Here is a 22,737-nt window from a genome sequence, read left to right as displayed (position 1 = left end):
TGCCTTCTCCTGGTCGTGGGGGTGGTCCTGCCTCAAGTGGAGGAGTTTAAGTATCTGGGGATCTTGTTCACGAATGAGGGCAGTAGGGAGCGGGAGATCGACAGACGGATTGGGGCAGCGTCTGCCGTGAAGCGGGCGCTGTACCGGTCCGTCGTGGTGAAGAGAGAGCTGAGCCAAAAAGCGAAGCTCTCGATTTACCGGTCGATCTACGTTCCCACCCTCATCTATGGTCATGAGCTTTGGGTCATGACCGAAAGAACGAGATCACGGATACAAGCGGCTGAAATGTGGCTGGGCTCTCCCTTAGAGATAGGGTGAGTAGCTTGGTCATCCGGGAGGGACTCAGAGTAGAGCCGCTGCTCCTCCACGTCGAGAGGAGCCAGTTGAGGCTCGGGCATCTAGTCAGGACACCTGGTGAGGTGTTCCGGGCACGTCCCACCAGGAGGAGGCCTCGGGGATGACCCAGGACACGCTGGAGGGACTATGTCTCTCGGCTGGCCTGGGAACACCTTGGGATTCCCCCGGAGGAGCTGGAAGAAGTGGCTGGGGAGAGGGAAGTCTGGGCCTCCCTTCTGAAGCTGCTGCCCCTGTGACCCGACCCCGGATAAGCGGAAGAAAATGGATGGATGGATGGATGGATCAATCTGGGGTCCCATGGACTTGATAAAGTTGTATACATACAGGCCAATTACAGCATATCATTTGTATACACATTTTGAGGTATTGTATTAGAAAAGGCTCATGAAAATGAAAAAATTTGAAATAACTTCATCAATTTCTCAAAAATGTTTTTACTCCCGTTTGAGGTGGTTTTTGGCTTTTAGTGCACTAAAAGGGAGATGTAAACATATTTACCAAATAAGTTCTAATGAATAAAAACATTTATCTCACATGACCACCTGATTCCACTGTTATAATCATTAGAATATAATTTCTTTCTCTACATCAGCACATAACTTTGCCAATACTAGTTGATGTAACAGACCAATTAAAAGTTCTAACAATAAGAAGACTAAAGAAGACACATGTTGGTTTGAGCACGTCTTAATTTGTGTGGATGATGGTTCTGATTTCTGTACCACATAGAATAGAATAGAATATACTTTATACTTAATTGATCCCCAACGGGAAATTGCTTATTTGTTGAAAGCTACTCCATCTTAGGTAATAAATACAAAGTTTGTAAAATAGGAAGGAATCACCACGACAACATGGGAATATTCACGGGGCAGGTAAAACGGACAAAGACCAACCGCCAACAGTTCAACGTCCGGGCAGCAGATTCTCTCCTTCACCGTTATATGAGCAGGACTGCACCAACAGTTGTTTACTAGAACGGCAAGCCTGCCTCCTTTCCGCTTATCGCTCTCGGTGCAATCTCTATCAGCCCGAACAGTCCGGTATCCCTCGATGGTAACATTGGCATCGGCCATGTCCCCGTAAAACACATTAAACTACATTGCCAGTATTCCTTCTGGCTCCTGGACAGCGATGTTAATGCATCCATCTTGTTAACCAGCGACCTAACGTTTCCCATGGTAACAGAGGGGAGAAACGGCTTATAACTTCTCTTCTCAATAAGCCTCTGCAGTTTCTTCCTTTTTGCTCTCCTCCACTGTTTGTTTCCTCCTCTGTAACCCCGATGTGTCCTTCTCCAGATCTCCTCAGGGATTTCAGTGGATCTGGACTCCATGCCGGCCGGTTTCAGCACAATCAGCTGATCCCTGGTGTAAACAATGCGGCCAAGTTGTTGCGCTTGGCAGAGTATAAAAAATATTTCAACAACGAATAAAAAAATAATGACTTTCTTAGTCAACATTGTTGGAGATACTCTTCTGGTAAAGTAAAATAATTAAAGTAGTAAAATAAAATAATTGAAAAAATATTTAAAAAGTAAAACAACGGGAGGAGTAACCGCAACAGGCTGCACGTTAGTGCATGCGCATTACACAGATAAGATACACATACAAGGCCTTCCAAAAATGTTTTTTGTTTTAACTCTTCAGCTTTTCTATAATTCATAAACAGATTCAGGTTGAGAGATTGGCTTGGACTTTCTAATACATAACTATGCTTTGATCTAGAACTTTCTGGTCTGGACTTTCTTCTGGAAAGTGAGTCTTTCTTCTAGTCTTTTGGAGCTTATCAGCTCCTATCAACTTTGTACAGCTTCCCTGTCAATTCTGAAGAAAAATATTGCAACAAGCCCTCACCATCATGTTTCAACATAGAGATATTTTTTCAGGGCAATGTTCAGTTGTGTTTTTCCCCATAGCACAATGAAGTCTGAGGTTTTACTGTGCCAATGGAGTTGAGAAGACCAGTTATACTCATCTAACAAATGAAAACTGTTGTTTCCTAAGACACCATGAGAGCTCTAACACTACAGATGTTATCCAGAATAGATGACCCACAGTTTATCAACCTACCCTTAAGTCACTATAGCAACATTACTCAAGAGTCCTCTTGTCTCTGTGTCTCAGCTTCTAATTTGACTAAAGTACACACAGCCATTATACTATTTTTACCCCCCTCTCTTACTTGCTTGCTCTGTTCTTCCTCTCTTCCCCTTAGCTGAGTGTTTTGCAGGACTGACGTCATGGAGCCTATTTTCTTTTAGCATTGCAAAATGAACAAGACAGGAAAAGAGAGAGGGAAAATAAGGAATGAACACTGGTGTCCAGAAATACCTCCCAGCAGCAGATGTAGTGTGAAACTGGGGCATCAAATACCAACAGAAAAAAAGACATTCATACCTTTCAATTAACCTGAGAATATCTGAAAAGTGTTTTTTTATGCAGTCTTGGGCCAAATTAAGGGGAAAACATTACTCTGTCTTATTCTGGCTAAATTTGTGATCTTTTATTTTTAAAGGCATTTAATATATTCCTTGAAATTAATAAACGGCTGTTATTGCTTATTGTAGTTTGCTCCACAATAAATAGAAAGTCCACTTGTAAGTAGAACAAACTCAACTTGGGTGTGACATACAGAAAGCAACCTGAATCATAGAAGCAGCTAAGAAAAATCTGAAGAGAATTCAAATTCAAAAATACTTTATTAATCCCAAAGGGAAATTAAATAAGAATTTTGATTCTTCAAAGAATTATTGAAGATGGTGATGACTGTTGGCAGGAAAGATCTCATGTAGTGGTCTGCATTGCACTGAATCTGAAGAAGCTCTGACTGAAGATGCTTTGCCTTCCCAACAGAGTCTTGTGAAGAGGATGGTCAGGGTTGTCCATAATTTTCTCGATCCTATGAAGAATGGATCTTTGCATAATCATTTCCAGAGGTTCCACAGTCGTCTCCAGAACAGAACCACCCTTCTTTATCAGGTTGAGCCTTTTTAGATCCCTGGTTCTGATGCTGCTACCCCAACAGATGATGGCAGCAGACATGATGCTCTCAACAACAGACTTATAGAAGATCTTTAGCATCTTGCTGACAGAGAGTAGTCCAATCAGTTGTTTCAAAACAAGCCTGGAGGGCGTGTTATGCTTCCTCTGACCACTTCCTAACAGGTAGCCTCTTCACCAGAGGTTTGTATTCAGAGCAGAGAAAAACCAGTATGGTCCTACTTCTCCAGAGGAGGTCTTGGTTTTAGAGACATATGCATCCTTGACATTAGCATAAAACAAATCCAAAATTTTGTTTTCTCGGGTGAAGCAGCTGACAAACTGGTGAAATGTTGGTAGTGTTGAAAAGAGTGAGGTATGATTAAAATCATGATACATTGCCACAAATGTATTGTGGTTTATCTTAACAACAACATGCATTATCGGCAGCAGCTGAGGGTGGAATGTAAACAGCTGCCAAAATAACACTGGTGAACTCTTTTATTAAATAATATGGTCAGAAACTTGCTACCAAGAGTTCAATCTCTGGACTGCAGAGACGACACTTCACAGTAACATGTCCTGATGACACCATCTGTTGTTCACAAACACTGCTAATCCACCTCCCTTGCTTTTCCTGCTGCTCTTTAAATCTCTGTCTGCTCATATAATCACGAAGCCTGGCAGAGAGACATTGGAGTCGGGGATATAATCCTGCAGCCAACACATTATGCTTCATTCCTTATATTCTTGCTGAGTCCTTGTCAGGGCTTGAAGTTCATCGATCTTGTTAGCTAACGATCTTATGTTGCCCACTATGATGGATGGAAGAGATGCGTTGGATTTCCTCCTTCTTCCTCTCCTTTTTGCTCCTGCAAAAGATGCAACGTTCTGGAGGCGTTGCATCCAGAACGCCTCCTTTTCAGCTCCTCTGGCATTTCTGACTTCAGTTCATGAGCTGTTCCGTGTTGTAAACCACCCTGTTGCTTTGGTCATGAATCATAACAAAATAGCAAAAATACAAGAAATATTGCCAGAAGAATTGTCCAACCACACAGAATCCAAAACAAGAAAGAATAGCTGTCCAAAAAAGGTATTTTCTTCAGAAAAAGCAGGAATGAATGATTGAAAAAAAAGAAAAAATCTGAAAGAAAGCACAGAACTACTTCAACATGTCGCCACCCTCAGCGGCACAATTCTAGAATTGTGAGATCTGACAGAACTGCAGAGATCAGCAAGTCAGGTGGTAACATCTGCCAACACATTTGCTGGCCTTAGTTGGGAAGACGTCCCATTAAAGTCAGAAAGACATGTAAAAAGCCGCTTGGATGACCAGAACTGAGCTTTGTGGTCTAGATATGGTGGTGGCAGTATCGTGATGTGTGGATGCTTTACCTTCAGCAAGAACTTGGATGCTCAGTGTTAATGGGGAGATGGATGGAGCTATACATGGCAGTCATGGCTGCAAAAGACTTAACCTCTCTGTCGCTAGAGGACCCAATGTTGGGTCCTCGGCGCTTGCCGCAACAAGATCAATTAAAAACACATGCTATACATTTATCAATATAGGCATATTGCATATCCACGTAAAGGGAAAAAGCTCTTCTAAATGATAGGATCGATATTTTCTTCCTCAACAACACCCAGAATGAACACTAAGCAGATTGATAAAAAGAAACGCAATTAGACCAAACGAGGCTAACGAGGCATACCCGGTAAAAAACGCAATAGTAAAAGAGCAAGGAGGCCCGATGTACAAAAACTATTAATCAGAGTAAAGCCGAAGCTCTGAGGTTTTTAACAATACCAGAGTCACCACGCTACGTGCAAAACTCAATGAACCAGCAGCTAAAGAAGAAAAACAGAAATGGCTCATTTCACGAAGCTAAAATCAAAAATCCAGTCCTACTTTTGCCGTTTCGTGGTGATAATCCATATTAGAGTAAATATTTCCACCTGGTCCGATAATCCCTTTTTCCCTGAGTACATCTCAAATGGTTTTTGGTTCGGCGCAAAGGCATTTCCGTGTTTTATGTGGATTCGCAAAATGCCGGGTGAAAATTGGTCAATTTACATCACATGCCTTTTTTTCGCTGTAATTGGTGAATAACTTTAGTTTCCGTATTAATGTCAACGCCCTCAGATTCTATTGGCTCTGACGGTTCGGACGACATGTCAGTCGTCAAAATTGACCAATGGGTTCCCGAGAAACTGCCCCGCGTAGTTTTGAAAAATTGAATAGGGAATTGGGAGGTTTTACGCTCAGAGCGCAGTTATTGTAATGTAATTATGAGATATATTAGTTTTTCCTTTGATCATATCATTTTGACAACTTAGTTTTCATTGCTATTTGCATTTTCATTGTTGTATAATTCTATTTGAAGTGTTATTGTGAGTTAATCTGGTCCATTTTCAGTCTATTACAAATTGTCTATTTTTTTCTCTTTTTATGAATGAATGCAATGTGGATTTTTCAAAAGAACCCCCAAAAACAATTATTAGATGTAATTACTTATTTATGATAAATAATAATTTATTATATGAAAAGAATAAATGATTAAAACAGACCCTACAGAAATAAAAACTAAGAAAGTTCAAATGGCACAAATTGTGCCAAAATGGCTCATTTGGAAGGTCCGCCTAGATTTTTATCTAGTAGTACCTCTCTAAAACTCATATGATTGACTTTTTTTTCATGAAACTTGGCACAGTTAAAGGTCAGATTGTGTACTGTTGTTACTACTTTTTTTGGCTTTCACTGCATGTTTTGAAAGGAGCATTCATAGATTTAAGTGGTTTTTTTTAGGCGGAAATTGATTTTTTTCTTAATTTCTGCTGTTTATCATATTAATACACTTTCCTCAGTAACAGGCAGGGTGGTTTTTAGAGCTGTAACATGTTCTCTAGGGTCTTACCTTTGTTTTGATACCAAAACAATTAAAATAAACTCTGTAGTTCTTGAGATACATTCAATTCATTTTGGGCATGTTATTTTCAGCCATATTGCTCAAAAGGAGGCCTAGAGTCGAAGAGGTTTTAAGGTTGGGACACAGATTCACTTTCTTGCAGAACAACAGACTCCCGAACTTTTCATGGCCTACAAGACACTCCTGTGAAGTCTTTCCTGCTGCAATGTACGTCATGTTGTTTTGCCGTGCCAAGTTCTCTTCCTATAAGGCCAGTAGATGAAGTGTGCCGAGTTAAATTTTATATATAAACTGGAACAAGCATTTTCTAAAGTACCTTAGAGGCAGTAACAGGGTGGATTACAAAGCCAAGGATATGGTCTGTGTGGATAAATGTTACAGGTTCATGCATGCAACTTTATGTTGGCTAAATAAGTAGAAGAAGGAAAGATCAAGGAGCTTCTTAGGGCCTGTTTGCATGGAGCCACTGTTCAGCTAATGTAATGGTTTTGCTGTGGTTAGGTTCTAAACCCAGATAGTAAGCTTTTCCATTATTCTGTTCATCGCTATTGTGGGCGGGACGTAAGCAGCAGCAGCGATTAACTCTCTGCTGAAGTTTGCAGCTACAGAACCTTCAGGTTCTAGTTCTGATGGGCTAAAATAAACACAGATATTTCTTCTTGTCCTTTAGAAATGTATTGCTGGACAAACATAATGATAAAGGTTGAGATCAGCTGATTATTTTGCTATACATATAAATACAATTGCATTCTGGCACTTTATTTTTGATCTTTTCCAACTTTTTTGATTTTGGTAATGAATAAAAACAAATTAAACCAATAGCCAAGCATAAAGTTCATTATTATTTTTTAATCCAAATGAAAAATAAAATTTGCATCATAAGTTAATATTATGTAGTTCCAGTGTTTCACACTGTCATACCAAACTGCAACCCCGTCAGAACGTTGACCACAGCTGCAGTGTTTCTACTTTATTATTGTCCATATTTAAGAGCGGTCAGCTGCTAGCTGCGCTGCTAATTTACAATAATTCCACTGCAAAACTTACCGCATGTGTTCCTGGCGCTGCTCCTTGTTAAATTCATAATTAAACTCCTCCTTACTGAGCAGCTCTCTGATAGCAGACAGCATGTCCGCCGCAGTCCACAGCTAAACTTTAATATTGTTTTGGAGTTGTCAGTGATGTAAATCACGAGCCAATCAATGAATGCAGTCAGCTGTTAATTAAATGGTTTTGGTGCCGTACCCTGCTACGGGCCGCATGAGGACACCAGTGTCATCATGACAGTTAAGGGGTTAATATCTGATTAAAGGTTATTTTAAAAAAGTGCTTTTAACCGAACCTCATTAGAACATGTCTTCTACTTTACTGAATATGACTGTAGATGTGCAAAGGCGGTAGTAACACCGCAAAATAGCTACTGCCAAAGCCTGCTAAAACTGCTGCGGCACTGGTTTTACACACCACACTTTTCAGATAATTTGTGGAATAATGTTTGAAAACTTCATGTTGGTTTACCTCATAAAATCCCATTACAGTCCATGAAAGTTTGTATAACAGCAATGAAACTGCTCCTCAGTTAAGTGAAGCTAATTGAGAATAAGACATGGCCACGTTGCTAGTTTCTTGCCTCAACATGACTGCTATATAAAACTTCTCTTGTGTCATTTTAGCTCTGCTATATAGCAAATATTTTTGTGTTGGAGCTAAGCGTTAATAAGAAGTTATTTGTGTCCATACACACAGTCTGTGTACTGGTACATAAAATAATGAACAACTACAATGAGAGTTGGTCAGAAGTCAGTTAGAAAACTTCTTCCATTGACTGAAACGGTTCCTCAGTTTCACCTCTTTGTCTGCCTGCATGTGAGTGTGTGTTTACCAGACTATAAATGTCCCCGCTTTGACGTCAGACGCTTGCTGCTGTGGAATGCTGCCCTCTTGCCAAGCAGACTGTTATACACACACTCACAGAGCAGTCTCTCATGTACACACACACATGCGAAGGCGGTGTGTGGTAGTAGAAGGGAGACACGTGCGTCACAGTGAAGAGCCAGGATATTTGTTTAGGTAATTTAGACGCAAGCAGCTGCACACATGTGCACATATAAAGAGAAAAACATGCAAATGTTTTTTTTATCTGCAGTTCTCAGTTTCAGAATGTTTTCTTTGAGCAGCAACATCTACTGTGCCAAGGAAATCGTTACAAAGCAGCACCTGTAGGATGAGCTTCTACCAGTTAGCTTGCATCTTATGTTATTATACCTTTTTCACACCTGGCTCTTACCATCCATACCTTCTCATATCTGTTTTATACCCCTAAAAAAAACCCTGTTGCACCAAATGTGCTCTATCTGGTTGAACACTTTATATTGCATTCCATTTCAATTGACTATGGTTCTGATCTCCTTTTGGGTCAGTCAGCTCTGATGGAATAAAACAGGTTTGTTCACTCTGCAGGTGTTGATGGTCTTGACTTTTTGCTGAAATCTGATTTTATTGCATGGTTGTTCCTACTGTTAAATACATTAAAAATCAGACCTCTATGTGAACAGTTTATGACCCGAAATCGACCCGCATGAACGTTGACAAGTAATAAATGATGTCACTGTCTATGGTTGGATTTTATAGTTGGTCAGAGCCAACAGCATTGTCACAAGATCAAGCAGACAATATAAAAAAAAGAATAACAATTATCAACAACCTTTAGTTGTTGATATAGTCTTTTCCATTATAGACAGCTATTGTTTGCCTATAGTTGCCTATACAGATGCTGCATTGACTATACAGTAGCCACACTCAGCACATGATCAGGACTCCTTTTGCATGAATCACTGCATCATTATGGAGTGGCTTGGAGGTAATCAGCCTGAGTCTCTGCTGAGGTTCTCAGGAAGCCCAAGGTTCCTCTAGTAGCAGAGTTCAGCTCATCTTGCTCTGTTGTCTTTCATCTTCATCTTGAGATTTAGGTAATTCCAGTTTTTGTTCATGTGTCATCTGCTGGTGGACCAACACTAGCAGAGGACATGGATCCCAAAGTCGTCGCTGATGGGAAGAACCTCACACTGGACTTAAAGCAGAAAGTGTTGTGCTCCTGATACAGTGAAGTCAACAGATGTGGCTCATGTCCTGGATATGTCTTTGTGTGGAAGCAGAACATGTTCCTGGAGGCTCACTCCTCACTACCTGTATAGTCTCTGGCTCAACTAGTCTGAATCCTCTTGGATAGAGCTAACCAGCTTTGCATTGCTTTTGATGTTACAGTTTAATTAGATTAGACGGTATCTAGGATGCAGAACTGGGAGGAGTTGCAGCTGACTAATCAGAGCACCTTTCATAGGTCAAACTTCCCTGTGAGTAAGAGTCCTAATTGAATCCACCCCTGGCTAGTATGGAGGAAATCTTGACGTCTCAGTCTGTGGAAGCCTGCTCCATTTTCCAAGAAGTGGCCTAATCCTACAGGCAACTGTACAAGCTGATCACAGCAGAAATGTTTCATCAAGCTGCATAATGGTAACACTTTATTTGAAGGGGTGTGCATAAGACTGACATGACACTGTCATAAACATGACATAACATCTGTCATAAACACAAAGGAGTATTTATGAATGTTTATGACAGTTGTCATAAAGTGTCATTCTGTAAATAATTACACTTTTAGTGCAAAGTTGCATTAAAAGTCCATTAAAAATGCCAACTTTGCATTAAATTGTCATTTACAAAATCATGCAAAGTTGGCATTTTTAATGGACTTTTAATGCAACTTTTACAGCAACTTTGCATTAAAAGTGTCATTATTTACCAAATGACACATTCATAAAGACTTCTTTATGTCCATGACAGATGTTATGTCATGTTTATGACAGTGTCATGTCAGTCTTATGCACACCCCTTCAAATAAAGTGTTACCATCAGAAGTCTTTAAGACCAGGTGATGAGTTCCTACAAATATCATCTGACAAGGTAAAAGGCCAACTACAAAAACTTCATTACCTGCTGAAGGAAATCGATATGAATCTGTGACATTGAAGACATTTTTATTTCTTCTATTTCTTGTAACTCAGAGTTCTGCAAATAAAGTTGTTTGTTGTTTTCTTCAGCCATTCAACATCCACTGTGATTATTCAGGTTTATTTCCAGCTCTTGTAATCATATTCCTCTGTGTCCTTCAGCTGAACCGTGCCGAATATACATAGACCGATGCCAAGGTAACACTACAAGTCTGTTACCTTGCTAAGGCTAATGTGGCTTGTGGCTATTTTAGGGGGGTAGGACACTGTGTCCCTAACTTTCACTACCACTGAGTGTGTGAATGAAGTGGAAGCTGATTGGATGCACTTTGTGTGTATGTCCCTAAGTGATGTAACACTCTGTGGTGATCAGGACTAATCAATTATTTGGTCTTTCTTTTTTCTGCAGTCTTGGAGGTGAAGAGCAGCCTCCCATCAGGCATGCAGAGTCCAGTTGAAGCAACGTGTGAGCAGAGAGGAGGTGGTGGTGAAGGGGTTGGTGAGTCTTCTTTACAAAAATAACAAATTTAGTCAAAGTAGTCAAGACTACATCCTAACAAATCTCAGCACATTATAAATATTAGCTGATTGTAACCTGGTTCAAGATTATTTAAATCTAATGCCTCATAACATTGTGGATGAGAGAGTGTAATTATTTATCAAATTGAAATGAAGCCAAGAAACTATATTTAAAAATTATTTTACCCTGCCTGCATCAGGTCACCTTGTCTCAGTTAGCATGGTTAATGTTATAGTTCAAAACTCATTAATTATAAAATGAATGGTTGTTTGAAAGTATTGCCTGGAAAAAGCTTCTTCCTTTAAAATAAACAAGGAGGCATGATTTAAGTTTCCAAATTTGCAAATACCAACACATACTTGAATACATGGTTTCAGATCTTTTTACTACAAAAAATCTGAAAAGTATGATGTGCATTGGTATTCAGCCCTCCATGAGTCAAAGCTGTTTGAATAATCAAAGCTATGTAGCTTTGATTATAAATCTGGTAGAGATTTATATGGAAAAATATGTATTTTTCCATATAAATCTCTACCAGCTTTGCACATTTACAGTATAAACATATATCTTTGCCCATTCTTCATTGCTAAGTGGCACATCCTTGGTCAGATTGGATGGAAAGCATCTGAATATCAATTTTCAAGGCTTGTCACATATTCAAAAATCTAGCGCTAGGTTGTGACTATGCCAGTCACAACCTAGCGCTAGATTATGACAGTCACAATCTAGGGCTAGATTGTGGATCAAAACTAGATTAAGCCAGTTTTAATGTACAGGCTTTGATCAAAATCATTCTGTCGTAGGTCTGACTGTCCTAGTGGACAGTAAATCTCCACCTCAGCTGAAAGTCTTGTGAAGCCTCTAATGGGTTTTCTTCCAGGATTGTCCTCTCTTTATCATCATCCATTTTCCCAACAATTGTTTCTAGCTTCACTAGCAGTGCTTACATTAACCATAGAATTGCACAAATTGAAATTATGAAATAAATGTACTTAATGAAAACATGCCAATTTTGAAAAAACTCAAGAAAAAGTTGTTGCGCTGGTATGATGTGGTTTTCCAACTTTCAAACTGCAATGGAAACACTTTTTGGCATCATACTTGATGAACAGCTGGATGTTACTACTGGCAAAAACCACAGCGAAGATGACAGTAAGTGGTCTTCTTCGTGGTTTGCTTGTTTTTTTCGGACAGTGTCCAGCTGGCTCCACCAGAGCCCTCACAGTCACACAGTTCAAAAGTTGTGTGTCCTTCCAATGTGTTGAATCCATAGCTCTTATGCAAAATCACTAACTACAATTTCTCCAAAACGCTGCATACGTAGCCGCTCCCAAGGCTTGTCGCTCTAACGCCTGAATAAAACACAGACGTCTCCTCTGATGGCTGATAAATGATAAGCACTAGCACCATGACTGAATTATGAATAATGTAACTCTTTACAACCATCGTTACCATGATTTTATTGACTTAACATATGAACAAGCTTATTCATGCGTGGTTTTATTGGGAACATCACAAATCCAGAAGTTAGTTATTTCAATATTAGCAGAATAGAGACAAATGTTTGCACACATCTGTGATGGAAATACAGCTAATGTCACTGCTAGTAAAAATCACCCACAAAGCATGATGCTTCCACTACAGTGTTCTACTTTTTATGTGGTGTTTTCAGTGTGAAATAATGCTAGTCTTCATCCAAACATTGTTTAGCATGTAACCTGATAAATTGATTTTTTTCCCTTCAACTGGCTTTAGCAGACATCCAAACATTTTTTTCAGTCTTGTGTGAAAATAAGTTGACTGATGCTGTTGACTCAGTCTGAGTGAGCTTGAGGTGTTAGGCTAATAGGAAACCAGGCATAGGCATACGGCACCTGTAATTGCAGAGAACAATGGTTTTACAGAAGCTTGACGTCAAGGGCCTTTTCCTGTTTTTTATGTGTAAAAATCTTGAAAGTATTTATGTTTTTACTTTTACTTTCTAATAAAGGTATTTTCTGTTCTTCTGTTACATAAAATCCCAAATTAGTTGTGCCGTAGAAAACTGTATAAAGCTAACGAGGGAGGAAAGTTGACCGTGTGTCTCGTATTTTGTCCAGGCGGTGGTCCTGGAGAAGGCCCAGGTGGAGGTGGAGGCCCAGTGGACTTGAGGATAGAGCCCAGGTTGGGCTCTGTGTCTGGTGAGGGAGCAGTGGATACAGCCCTGAGAGAGCAGCAGCTTCAGCAGGAACTCATGCTTCTCAAACAGCAACAGGAACTCCAGAAGCAGCTGCTATTCGCGGAGTTTCAGAAAAAACATGAAGTGTTAACAAGGCAGCACGAAGTCCAGCTGCAAGAGCACTTAAAGGTAGCTCACATTCTCTTTATAGTCACTGATTTAATGGTTTATCACTCATCTCCAGACTCAGTCTCTAACCTAAGTTAAACTTGTTTGTATATGTGTGTGTAAGCAACAACAGGAGCTGCTGGCAGCAAAGCGGCAGCAGGAGTTGGAGCACAAGAGAAAACTGGAGCAACAAAGACACGAAGAACAGGAGAAACAGAGACTGGAGCAACAACTTCTGCTGCTGAGAAATAAAGAGAAAGGGAAAGAGAGTAAGTTCTAGTGCTGCCATCAGTGACTACACTGAAATGTACATATTGATGTTCAGAGAGTGTAGCATCCTGATGCTGTCTGCATGTGTTTGTGTTATGGAAGGTGCCATTGCCAGCACAGAGGTGAAGCTGAAGCTTCAGGAGTTTCTTCTCAGCAAGAAAGAACCTGGTCCAGGACTCAACCATTCCTTCTCCCCAAAGTGCTGGTCAGAGTTTCCTATTTTCTTTACAGGGTAAACGGGGTAAACGTTTTTTGGTAGTTTGACCCATATGCATGTTCAACATGCTAAAAAACAATTACACCAACAGACTAGGCCTTTAATTTTGACCATGTCACTGCAGCTTTTTTTCGATTTCCTACTTTTATTTATTTCCATCAAATGTTGCATTCAATTTTCACCAAGATCTTGTATTGAGGATGGTTTAGGCCGACTACTGTGAAAAGCCTTCTGCAGAACATCACTGTTACGGCTGGCTTAAGGTCATAACAGAAACGAGAGACCATGCAGAGGCTAAAGTGCAGAAAAATGAATAACAAAAACTATAGTGGATTCTGAAAGTCAGTATCAGTGGTGTAAGGCAAATGTGATGTATGAGTGCATATGGAAGTTTGGAAGTGCAAAAACAAAGACAAACTCAAATGTGCAAAAGGAGGGAAGCTGAGGCCTGGCAACAGAACACCACAAGCGGCAGAGTGGACACCGAAGGAGACCTGGAAGATGGAGACAGCCAGGTTCAAATACTCTGCGCTCCAAATCAACGGATCCAAATCAACCTCCCCTGCAAAGGGGAGGAGCACAAAGGCAGACAAAAAAAGCACCCACAACTCAGCTCACAAGACCCAGGGCCGTAACAATCACAAAGATTGTCCATGGGTTTAAGGTCTGGACTTTGTGGTGGCCAATCTTTATGTGAAAATGATGCCTCATGCTCCCAGAGCCAGTCGTTCACAATTTCAGTCCAGTGAATCCTGGCATTGTCATCTGGGAATATGACTGTGCCATCACGGAAGAACAATCCGCTGATGAAAGAACCCGACCATTCAGTATATTCGGCCAGTCAGATGACCTCCTCAGGGTGCTGAACCTGGACCTGACCAACCGCAGCAATCCCAGATCCTAGCACTTCTCCTACAGACCTGTAGGCATTAGGCATGATGGGTAACTATTTCATCTGCCTCTCTTTTTACCCTGATGCGCCCATCACTCTTGAAGAGGGTCAGTCTGTTCTAATCAGACCACATGACCTTGTTCCATAGCACCAGAGTCTGATATTTATGCTCCCTAGCAAATTGTGACACTTTTCTCCAGTAAACCTCACTGATTATTGGTTTTCTTTTGGCTACACAGATGTATCTCAATCCCTTGAGTTCCCTTCACATTGTGCATGTGAAAATGCTCTTACTTTCACTATTAAACATAGCTTTGAGTTGTTGATTTTTATTTTTATTTTACATAATTTCATCAAACACCGATCATCGTAAGTCAGGATTTCTTCCACAAAGACGATGACTCCCCACTTTCCTCAAGTTCATAATAGTGCATTGGGCAGATCCCAACCATTTTAGTTTCAGAAATCTCCTTAGATGTTTTCTCTAGCTAATAATATAATCCTTCTTAATGAGACCAACATCATTTTCAAGACCACGGGACGTGTTGTCTGAAATAGTTCTTTAACCCTTGTGTGTGCGAGGACTCAGGCAAACGTAGAGGACGATGGCAAATGATGCAAGTTTTATGTGTGTGGGGTCAGTTGGACCCCATTTCTACATACAAGGGTTAAGAAATGAGAAGCTACTCATTGCATCAGTTGAGGTTAGATAACTTACATGTGCTTGTCAAAAAATTAAAATATAACAAAAAAGTTTATTTAAATCAGTAATCCCATTCAAAAAGTAAAATTTGTATATTATATTCATTCATTGCATACACTGATATATTTTGAATGTTTATTTCTTTTAGTGTTGATGATTATTACTGACGCCTGATGAAAACTCCAAATTCAGTACCTTAGAAAATTAGAATATTGTGAAAAGGTTCAATATTGAAGTTCCCTGGTGCCCCACACTAATCAGATAATAAACTCAAAACACCTGCAAACGCTTTTAAATTGTCTCAGTCCAGTTCTGTAAATTACACAATCATAGGGCTGACTGCTGACCTGACAGTTGTCCAAAAGATGACCTTTGACACCTTGCACCAGAGGGCATAGCACAAAGGTCATTGCTAAAGAAGCTGGCTGTGCACAGAGCTCTGTGTCCAAGCACATTCATACAGAGGTAAAGAGAAAGAAAAGATGTGATAGAAAAAAAATGGACAAGCAATTAATATCCTGGAGACGATCGTGAAACAAGACCTATTCAAAAATGTGGGGGAGATTTACAAAGAGTGGACTGCAGCTGGAATCAGTGCTTCAAGAACCACCACACACAGATGTATGCAAAGCATGGGTTTCAGCTGTCCCATTCCTTGTGTCAAGCCACTCTTGAACAAGAGACGGCATCAGAAGCATCTCACCTGGACCAAAGACAAGCAACACTGGACAACACTGGACTGCTGCTGAGTGGTCCAAAGTTATGCTCTCTGATGAAAGCATAACTTTCATCAGAGTTATGCTTTCATGCAATATCCTTTGGAAATGCAATTTCCAAAGGATATTGCATTTCCTTTGGAAATCAAGGTCCCAGAATCTGAAGGAAGAGAGGAGAGGCACATAAACCATGTTGCTTGAGGTCCAGTCAAAATTTCCACAGTAAATGATGGTTTAGGTTCCATGTCATCTGCTGGTGATGGTCCACTGTGTTTTCTGAGGTCCGAGGTCAAAGCAGCCATCTACCAGGAAGCTTCATGCTTCCTGCTGCTGAAAACTTTGTGGAGATGAAGATTTAATTTTCCAACAGGACTTGGCACCTGCACACAGTGCCAAAGCACAAGTACCTGGTTTAAGGACAGGGAAACCCAAAGTCGGTCCTCGAGGGCCGGCATCCTGCATGTTTTAGTTCTAACCCAAGTGATAGTAACAACCTTTACTATTGTTGTAAAGGTCGGGGCTCATTTTGCAATCCAGTCTTTTCTGCCTTTTGTACAGGTAAGATCCTTCTGACATTGTCTCTAGTCCAGGAGTGACTTGACATAAGAAATGAAAGTAGTCCATCTCCTGGATACATTTGTGTGTAGTGGCTATTAGAGAACTGACTCCATTGATTATTTCAAGAATGTGTTTATCCATGGTTGTGCATATTTTGATGTTCTTCTTAGGCTTCTAATGAGCCATCATTGGATCCAGGTGCATTAAACCAGGGAGAGAACTAAAAACATGCAGGATGCCGGCCGTCGAAGACCGACTTTGGGCACCCCTGTATAAGGACCATGGCATCTCTGCTCTTAATTAGCCAGCAAACTCGCCTGACCTCAACTCCATAGAAATTCTATGGGCTATTGTGAAGAGGAAGATGTGATACACCAGACCCAATAAGTCAGAATAGCTGAAGGTCATCATCAGGACAACCTGGGCTCTCATAACACCTGAACAGTGCCACAGACTGATCAACTCCATGTCACACCACATTGCTGCAGTAATCTGGGCAAAAGGAGCACCAACTAAGTACTGAGTGCTGAACATTCTCATACTTTTATGTTCACACTTTTCAGTTGGCCAAGATTTCTAAAAATCCTTTTTTGGTCTTACGTAACATTCCAATTTTCTGAGATACTGAATTTGGGGTTTTCATTAGTTGCGAGTTATAATCATCAACATAATAAAAAAAACAAACATTTGAAATATATTAGTCTGTAATGAATGAATATACAAGTTTCACTTTTTCACTGATTAAAATAATTTTTTTCATTATATTTACATTTTTTGATAATTCAACATTGAATTAACATATTTTGCAAACAAGCCAACAGAGAAGTGGCTGTGTGTTTGGGACATCCCACTCATGTACATAGTGGGTGTGGACCGCTTCACTCCTAAGTTATAGATGTTTTTGTGTCAACAAAATATGCACGGTCAGTAATAATATTAACAGACAAGTAAGAAAAGTACAGGAAGGAATCAACCCACTGTTCTCAATATAGTTTTTAATTTAATTGATTATCCCCCGCTCAATAATAAAATACTCTCACCCAGAGCTCAGAAGAGGTGAATAAGATGGGAGGGGTGCAACAAACAACATACATTGATGCAACATTGATCCCGTTTTGATCAGACATCAGCATTTCATTCATTAGATTTCAACCACAAAACATTGATTCAATGACACATTTTCAACATTGGTTACTTGGCTACAGTTTGTTTGATGGTTGATCCACTGTCAGTTGTCGACCTCAACAAAAATTAAACAATTCTGACTATAATTCAACATTGAATTGCCATCGTGTGCTATCCGAGTAATAACTGAAGTTGTACATTGACTCTAGTTAGCGGTTCTCAACGTGGGCGGTACCGCCCCCCAGGGGGCGTTCAGAGGACGGCAGGGGGCGCTGGCGGACATTTTTGCAAAAGGGGGGGCTGGGATGCCTTTGGGGGGCGTTTGGTCGAAGGTAAACTTTACACCTTAAATCCACAACAATACCAGTTTAGACTTTGAGCAACCTGGTAAAACTGTATTGTGTAACATTAAACCATGCTTGGCTGCAACTGTATCGATGGCAGCTCTTCTTCTATTCAGTGTTTGTAGCTTCATGGCGCAGCTCCGCTCCGCATCAGTTCAGCGTTACACCGGCTGATGACGCTGCTGTGATTCACTTTGTCTGGTATTTATGTAGGCTACATGTTTTGGCAGTTCTGTGATCATGTCAAAGCAGCAATTTATATTAAAAAGTGTTTTATTTCCATTTGAAAGCTGCCCGCTTTCATGGAAGGACAACAGAAAATCGCTCTTATAAACATGTAATTACTAAAATCACGACTTTGTATCCCTCTGAAAAATGAACCCATTTAAATAAAGAAATCCCTCCATGGGTGATACCACGACAGAGAGCGTTCATTTTATAGCGTTAACACCGGTGCTGTAAGTGGTCCGACATGAAACGGGTGTGATAGAACAACGGTACCACAGCACTTTTAAATTTCAATAATCAGAATACCGAAATTGTTTCCGTTGCTTTAAAAGGTTTATGTCAGTCTGCCTTTTCCCCATCGATATATTTTCCGACCGCCCTGCACCTTAGGGAGTTAAAAAAAAAAAAAAACGCCGCGCACATTGCGCAAAATTCTGAAACATGTCGGATGACTGCGGGCAAAACGTAGCCACAAACTAGATGTGAATTATGGCATAAAAACAGATAATCTGACGCTGAACAGTGAAAAATCAACACATGATGTGAAACACATGACGATTAGGAGGCACAGCAGGTGATGAGTGAAGATTAATGATGGTCAATAAACGATAAAATAAATCTAGCAACAGGTGGACATACAGCAAAGTGGACATAGCAATAAACCAAGAGGATAAAACTAATCAAAGGAAACTAAATGGAAATGAATGAAGAACAAAATGCAAGAATAAACTAAGAAATTAAAGTAAATACAGAGGAATAAACTGGTATGGCAAGACCTTCCGTGCAATAATTAATACAGAGAACTGTATGGTAAGAATAAACAGACACTATTTCCAGATAAAAGGTAAAATAATATTGTTGAAGTGTCATGGGCAGGGGCGCAACTACACATTACTCAGGTGGATGCGAAAACATAAATCGGCGCCCCCCCCCCACGAAGGAGCGTAGAAACATACGCTCGCCTCCCCCCTAACTCCCCTCCTCCAGACGCCGATACGTTTAGGGCAAAACTCGCTACATTTACCCCGTTATGTGCGCGAGGTGAAGGAGCGTAAGGGGCGCTGAAGTGTCCGGAAAACATAATCGGTGCACCGATTCAAAACATCCACAATAATGATAGTAACATTAATAATAAAATAATTGTCAGTGCAAAGTAGCCTACAAATTTTTTGGTGGGGGGCGGTGAGGGACCTGGATAAAGGCTGGGGGGGCGCTGGCCCAAAAAAGGTTGAGAAACACTGGTATAGATAGTTCTTTAGGTTCAAAGATAATGACTTGTTATTTATTATGTTTATTATTTAGATCCTGTATTTGGTTAGTCTTTGTTAGTTAGATTTATTTTTCTAGTTTTCTTGTTTGTTCTCAGCTGCAGCCCGTTACCAATCAGCTGTTTTTCAGCCACTAGCCACTGGATTTTACTGTTGTCTTCCTCATGTGGCCAGTGTTCAGTTATTTGTAAGTTTACTTGTCATCACACCATTAAACCTGCTGACATTTGACTTTCTTCTTCATGTCGATGACTGTTCCAAAACGTGTCACTGCTTCAAGTTTGTAAAAGTACACAGTTGTAGTAAAGCCTCATTGTTGCCTCAAAGGAGCAGAATTAATTTCATGCTTACTGTAACAGTAAATGTTTCTAGGAAATAATGAACTCAAAGAAACATATACAAAGAATGTTAATAGAAAATCAGCTTTAGCAGTGGTGTCTGGTGTCAGTTATCTAATGTGTGTGTTTGTAACTGCAGGGGAGGCCAGCACACGTCTCTAGAGCAAAGCTCCCCCCCTCAGAGCAACACCCCCGGAACCCCTCCCTCCTACAATCTCCCGTCTCTTCTCGGAAACTACGAGGGCAAAGACGACTTCCCACTTCGGAAGACAGGTGAAACAGTGTGCTGCAGAGACTGAGACCATAACAAGCAGTGTTTATACAAAGTTGCTCACGTCAGTTTTATTTTCATAGTGTCAATTAACAACAAATGTTGTGTCATGGCACTTTACAAAAGAAGCTAGTTCAGTTCAGTCATACAGACATTCCAGTTGATTTAAGTTATTGAACAGTGCATCAAGTCGTTAATTACTCAAATTAGTTTGAAGGGGCAATATTATATGTTTTCCAGGCACATAGTGCCATTTTATAGAACAATCAAGTAACTATGTTAACTTCAGTTGTTATAAAAATGCTGTATTAAGTATGGCTTAAAAAGAAATGTGACTTCATAATTTAACCCCTTGAAATTGGGTCTTTGACTCTTTAAGAAACTCTTGCTCTTTCCAACACTCCACCTTCAACATAACATTGCTTGTCTATTAACCTAACAACATTTTTACCAGATTGCACTGAGAAGTAGCTTCTATAATATTTCATTTATTCCTGAGCAAATCGGTTTGACTGATTAAAGTTAAGCCTAAAAACATAATAGTTTTATCTCTTACCTGAGATTTGGAGAGTATTTGAAAAGGGATTCTTTGCTTACATTCCTTGTGTAAATGTGCTATACGTGTTTGAACATTTTAGAATCAGACTAAGTTTTTTAAATATGCAACAACCTTTATTACAAAAGGTGAAGAGTAATAGAGAAATCAAGAAAAAAAAAAACATACACCGAGCCTGTTTTTTTTTCCTTCGCCGGTGTGTGATACACTAAGCAACATAACGCCATGGTAGAGGCTAAGCAGCTAGCTGAAAGCTACAGCTAAAAAATTTTTTTTTAAGTAAGCTACAGCTTCTCTTCCGGTCGTTGAAGACCCAAAGATGCAAAACCTGACTTCGGACACAGCTGTTCTTTGTTCGACTCCCCCTAGTGGTCTGAATCACTTCTGTTTTCAGCATTTTTTGTTTGCATCTCTTTTTTGTTGCATGTGTTTTTCTCGTCTTTGCTGGGCGTTTGTACCCGTTGGCCACCGTAAAATACAGTGGTGAAAGTAAATATACCTTCAAATACTGGCGTTCTAGTATTTTTACTGTGAATTTAGTTTTACTACAGCATTCACTTTATGAGTAAGCTACTGCAAAGAAAACTGTAATGCTACTTTTTAAAGTACAGTCTTAGTTTTACGATAGAAAATTAATACCTGACCCAGTGTAAGCTTCTTACAAGTGTTAAAATTGGTGCAGTTCTAAAATGCATAATCTGCATAATCAGAACTTCACATAACACAAAAGAGGATGCGATAAGTAACCTTCAGAACAGAATTTTTTATTTAAAGGCACCACTATGCCTCAAACCACATATATTTCCAGTATATTCAAACATTCAAAACGAATAACACAAAACCATTCCTCATATAACTGGTAAAATAGGTCTTCAAAGTCAATATATAGTTTCACTAACACTGGAATAAAAATTGAAGACTTTCAGTTTACAGCAACATAAACTGGGTTTAACTCATTAATTTCTACAATCTTATGAACATGAAAACACTGTTCTTAAAGAAATATCCATGTTTTGGTTATCATTAAGCAAATCAATGAAAAAGGACTTCCAAAATCTAAAATTCAACATGGCTGAAATAATGTGGAATTCTAGTATTAACAGGGTTTTAAAATGTGAACTATTAACGGTTTTCAAGAGTCCAAGTGGCACTTACTTTATTAGATGCAGATGAAGGCATCGTCCAACATGGAAAAAGAAAAGACAATATAATTTAGATCCTGAATAATATGGAAACAGAAATATTTCAAAGAAAAGAAAAGGACAACAACTAACCTGAATGAGATGCCACTCAAAGTCCATCAGGTTTTTGATGAGGGTGGAAACCTGAACATTGACTGTTACTTTTTTTTTTTAATGGTCTTTCCAGTCTTTTTGGATACCATCTTCCCATGACCGGCTTTTGTGCCCCTTTCTGGGTTAATCCCAATGAAGCAACTAAAATACAAAATCAAAAATGGGAAAATTCCTGAGAATATAAATAGTGTGATATTCTGAATACAGCTGGTACAATATACAAATAAAGCTGTTTTTAATTACCTAAAGAGAAAACATTACAACATTTGTCAAATGTCAATCATAACTTGCTTTAAAACTTTTAAACCATGTCATTGTATTTTGCTCATTGTAAAAAAATCATCGGAGTGGTTTTACCGTTGAATGAACTCCAACGTCTTGGCTGCCTCATGTTGATATTGGAGGTTGAAGATGTAGAAGATGGACAACGCTGTCCTGATTGGAATGTCAGCTGGACCCTCTCAAAGACAATATGGCCTTCAATGCTGACCATGCAGAAAACTGCTTGCCACAGGGACTGTAATAAACCAAGTCCTTAATTGGAACAACATAAAACAAATCCTCTCATTGATACAGTATGCATTTAAATGATCATCATAATAAAGAGTGTCCACTCTGCCAGGTAAAGTAAAAGCAAGGATCTTAAACTCCTCAATTGTTGTGCAAGTCACATCAATGTTGAAAACTGTAGGCTGGATTAATTTACAGAAGTTTGCACTGAAGGTGAAGTGTGCTTTGAAAGTTCATTAAAAGCTACCTTGGATGATCTTGTGATCACTGATGATGAAGTGTCTTTGGTGCTGCTCTTGTTTTCACCAACATGCAGGAGGAAGGG

General features: G+C 39.7%; 1 protein-coding gene across 6 annotated transcripts in view; it reads left to right on the top strand.

The window, feature by feature from the left end:
* Positions 1–22,737, top strand: part of hdac5 (histone deacetylase 5) — a 122,659-nt gene that overhangs the window by 39,647 nt on the left and 60,275 nt on the right. For all 6 annotated transcript variants that reach the window (XM_008414990.3, XM_008414989.3, XM_081609652.1 and 3 more), the window contains 5 exons: positions 10,685–10,774; positions 12,895–13,142; positions 13,246–13,390; positions 13,494–13,596; positions 19,920–20,053. In XM_008414990.3, coding sequence (XP_008413212.2) covers positions 10,685–10,774; positions 12,895–13,142; positions 13,246–13,390; positions 13,494–13,596; positions 19,920–20,053 — 720 coding nt within the window. The remainder of the gene's footprint in view (positions 1–10,684; positions 10,775–12,894; positions 13,143–13,245; positions 13,391–13,493; positions 13,597–19,919; positions 20,054–22,737) is intronic.

Source organism: Poecilia reticulata, chromosome 8 (assembly GCF_904066995.2).
Source record: "Poecilia reticulata chromosome 8, P_reticulata-male-v2, whole genome shotgun sequence".
Classification (NCBI taxonomy): Eukaryota; Metazoa; Chordata; class Actinopteri; order Cyprinodontiformes; family Poeciliidae; genus Poecilia; species Poecilia reticulata.
The sequence above is the reverse complement of the archived record's forward strand: the minus strand, read 5'-3'. Positions and strand labels throughout refer to the sequence as shown.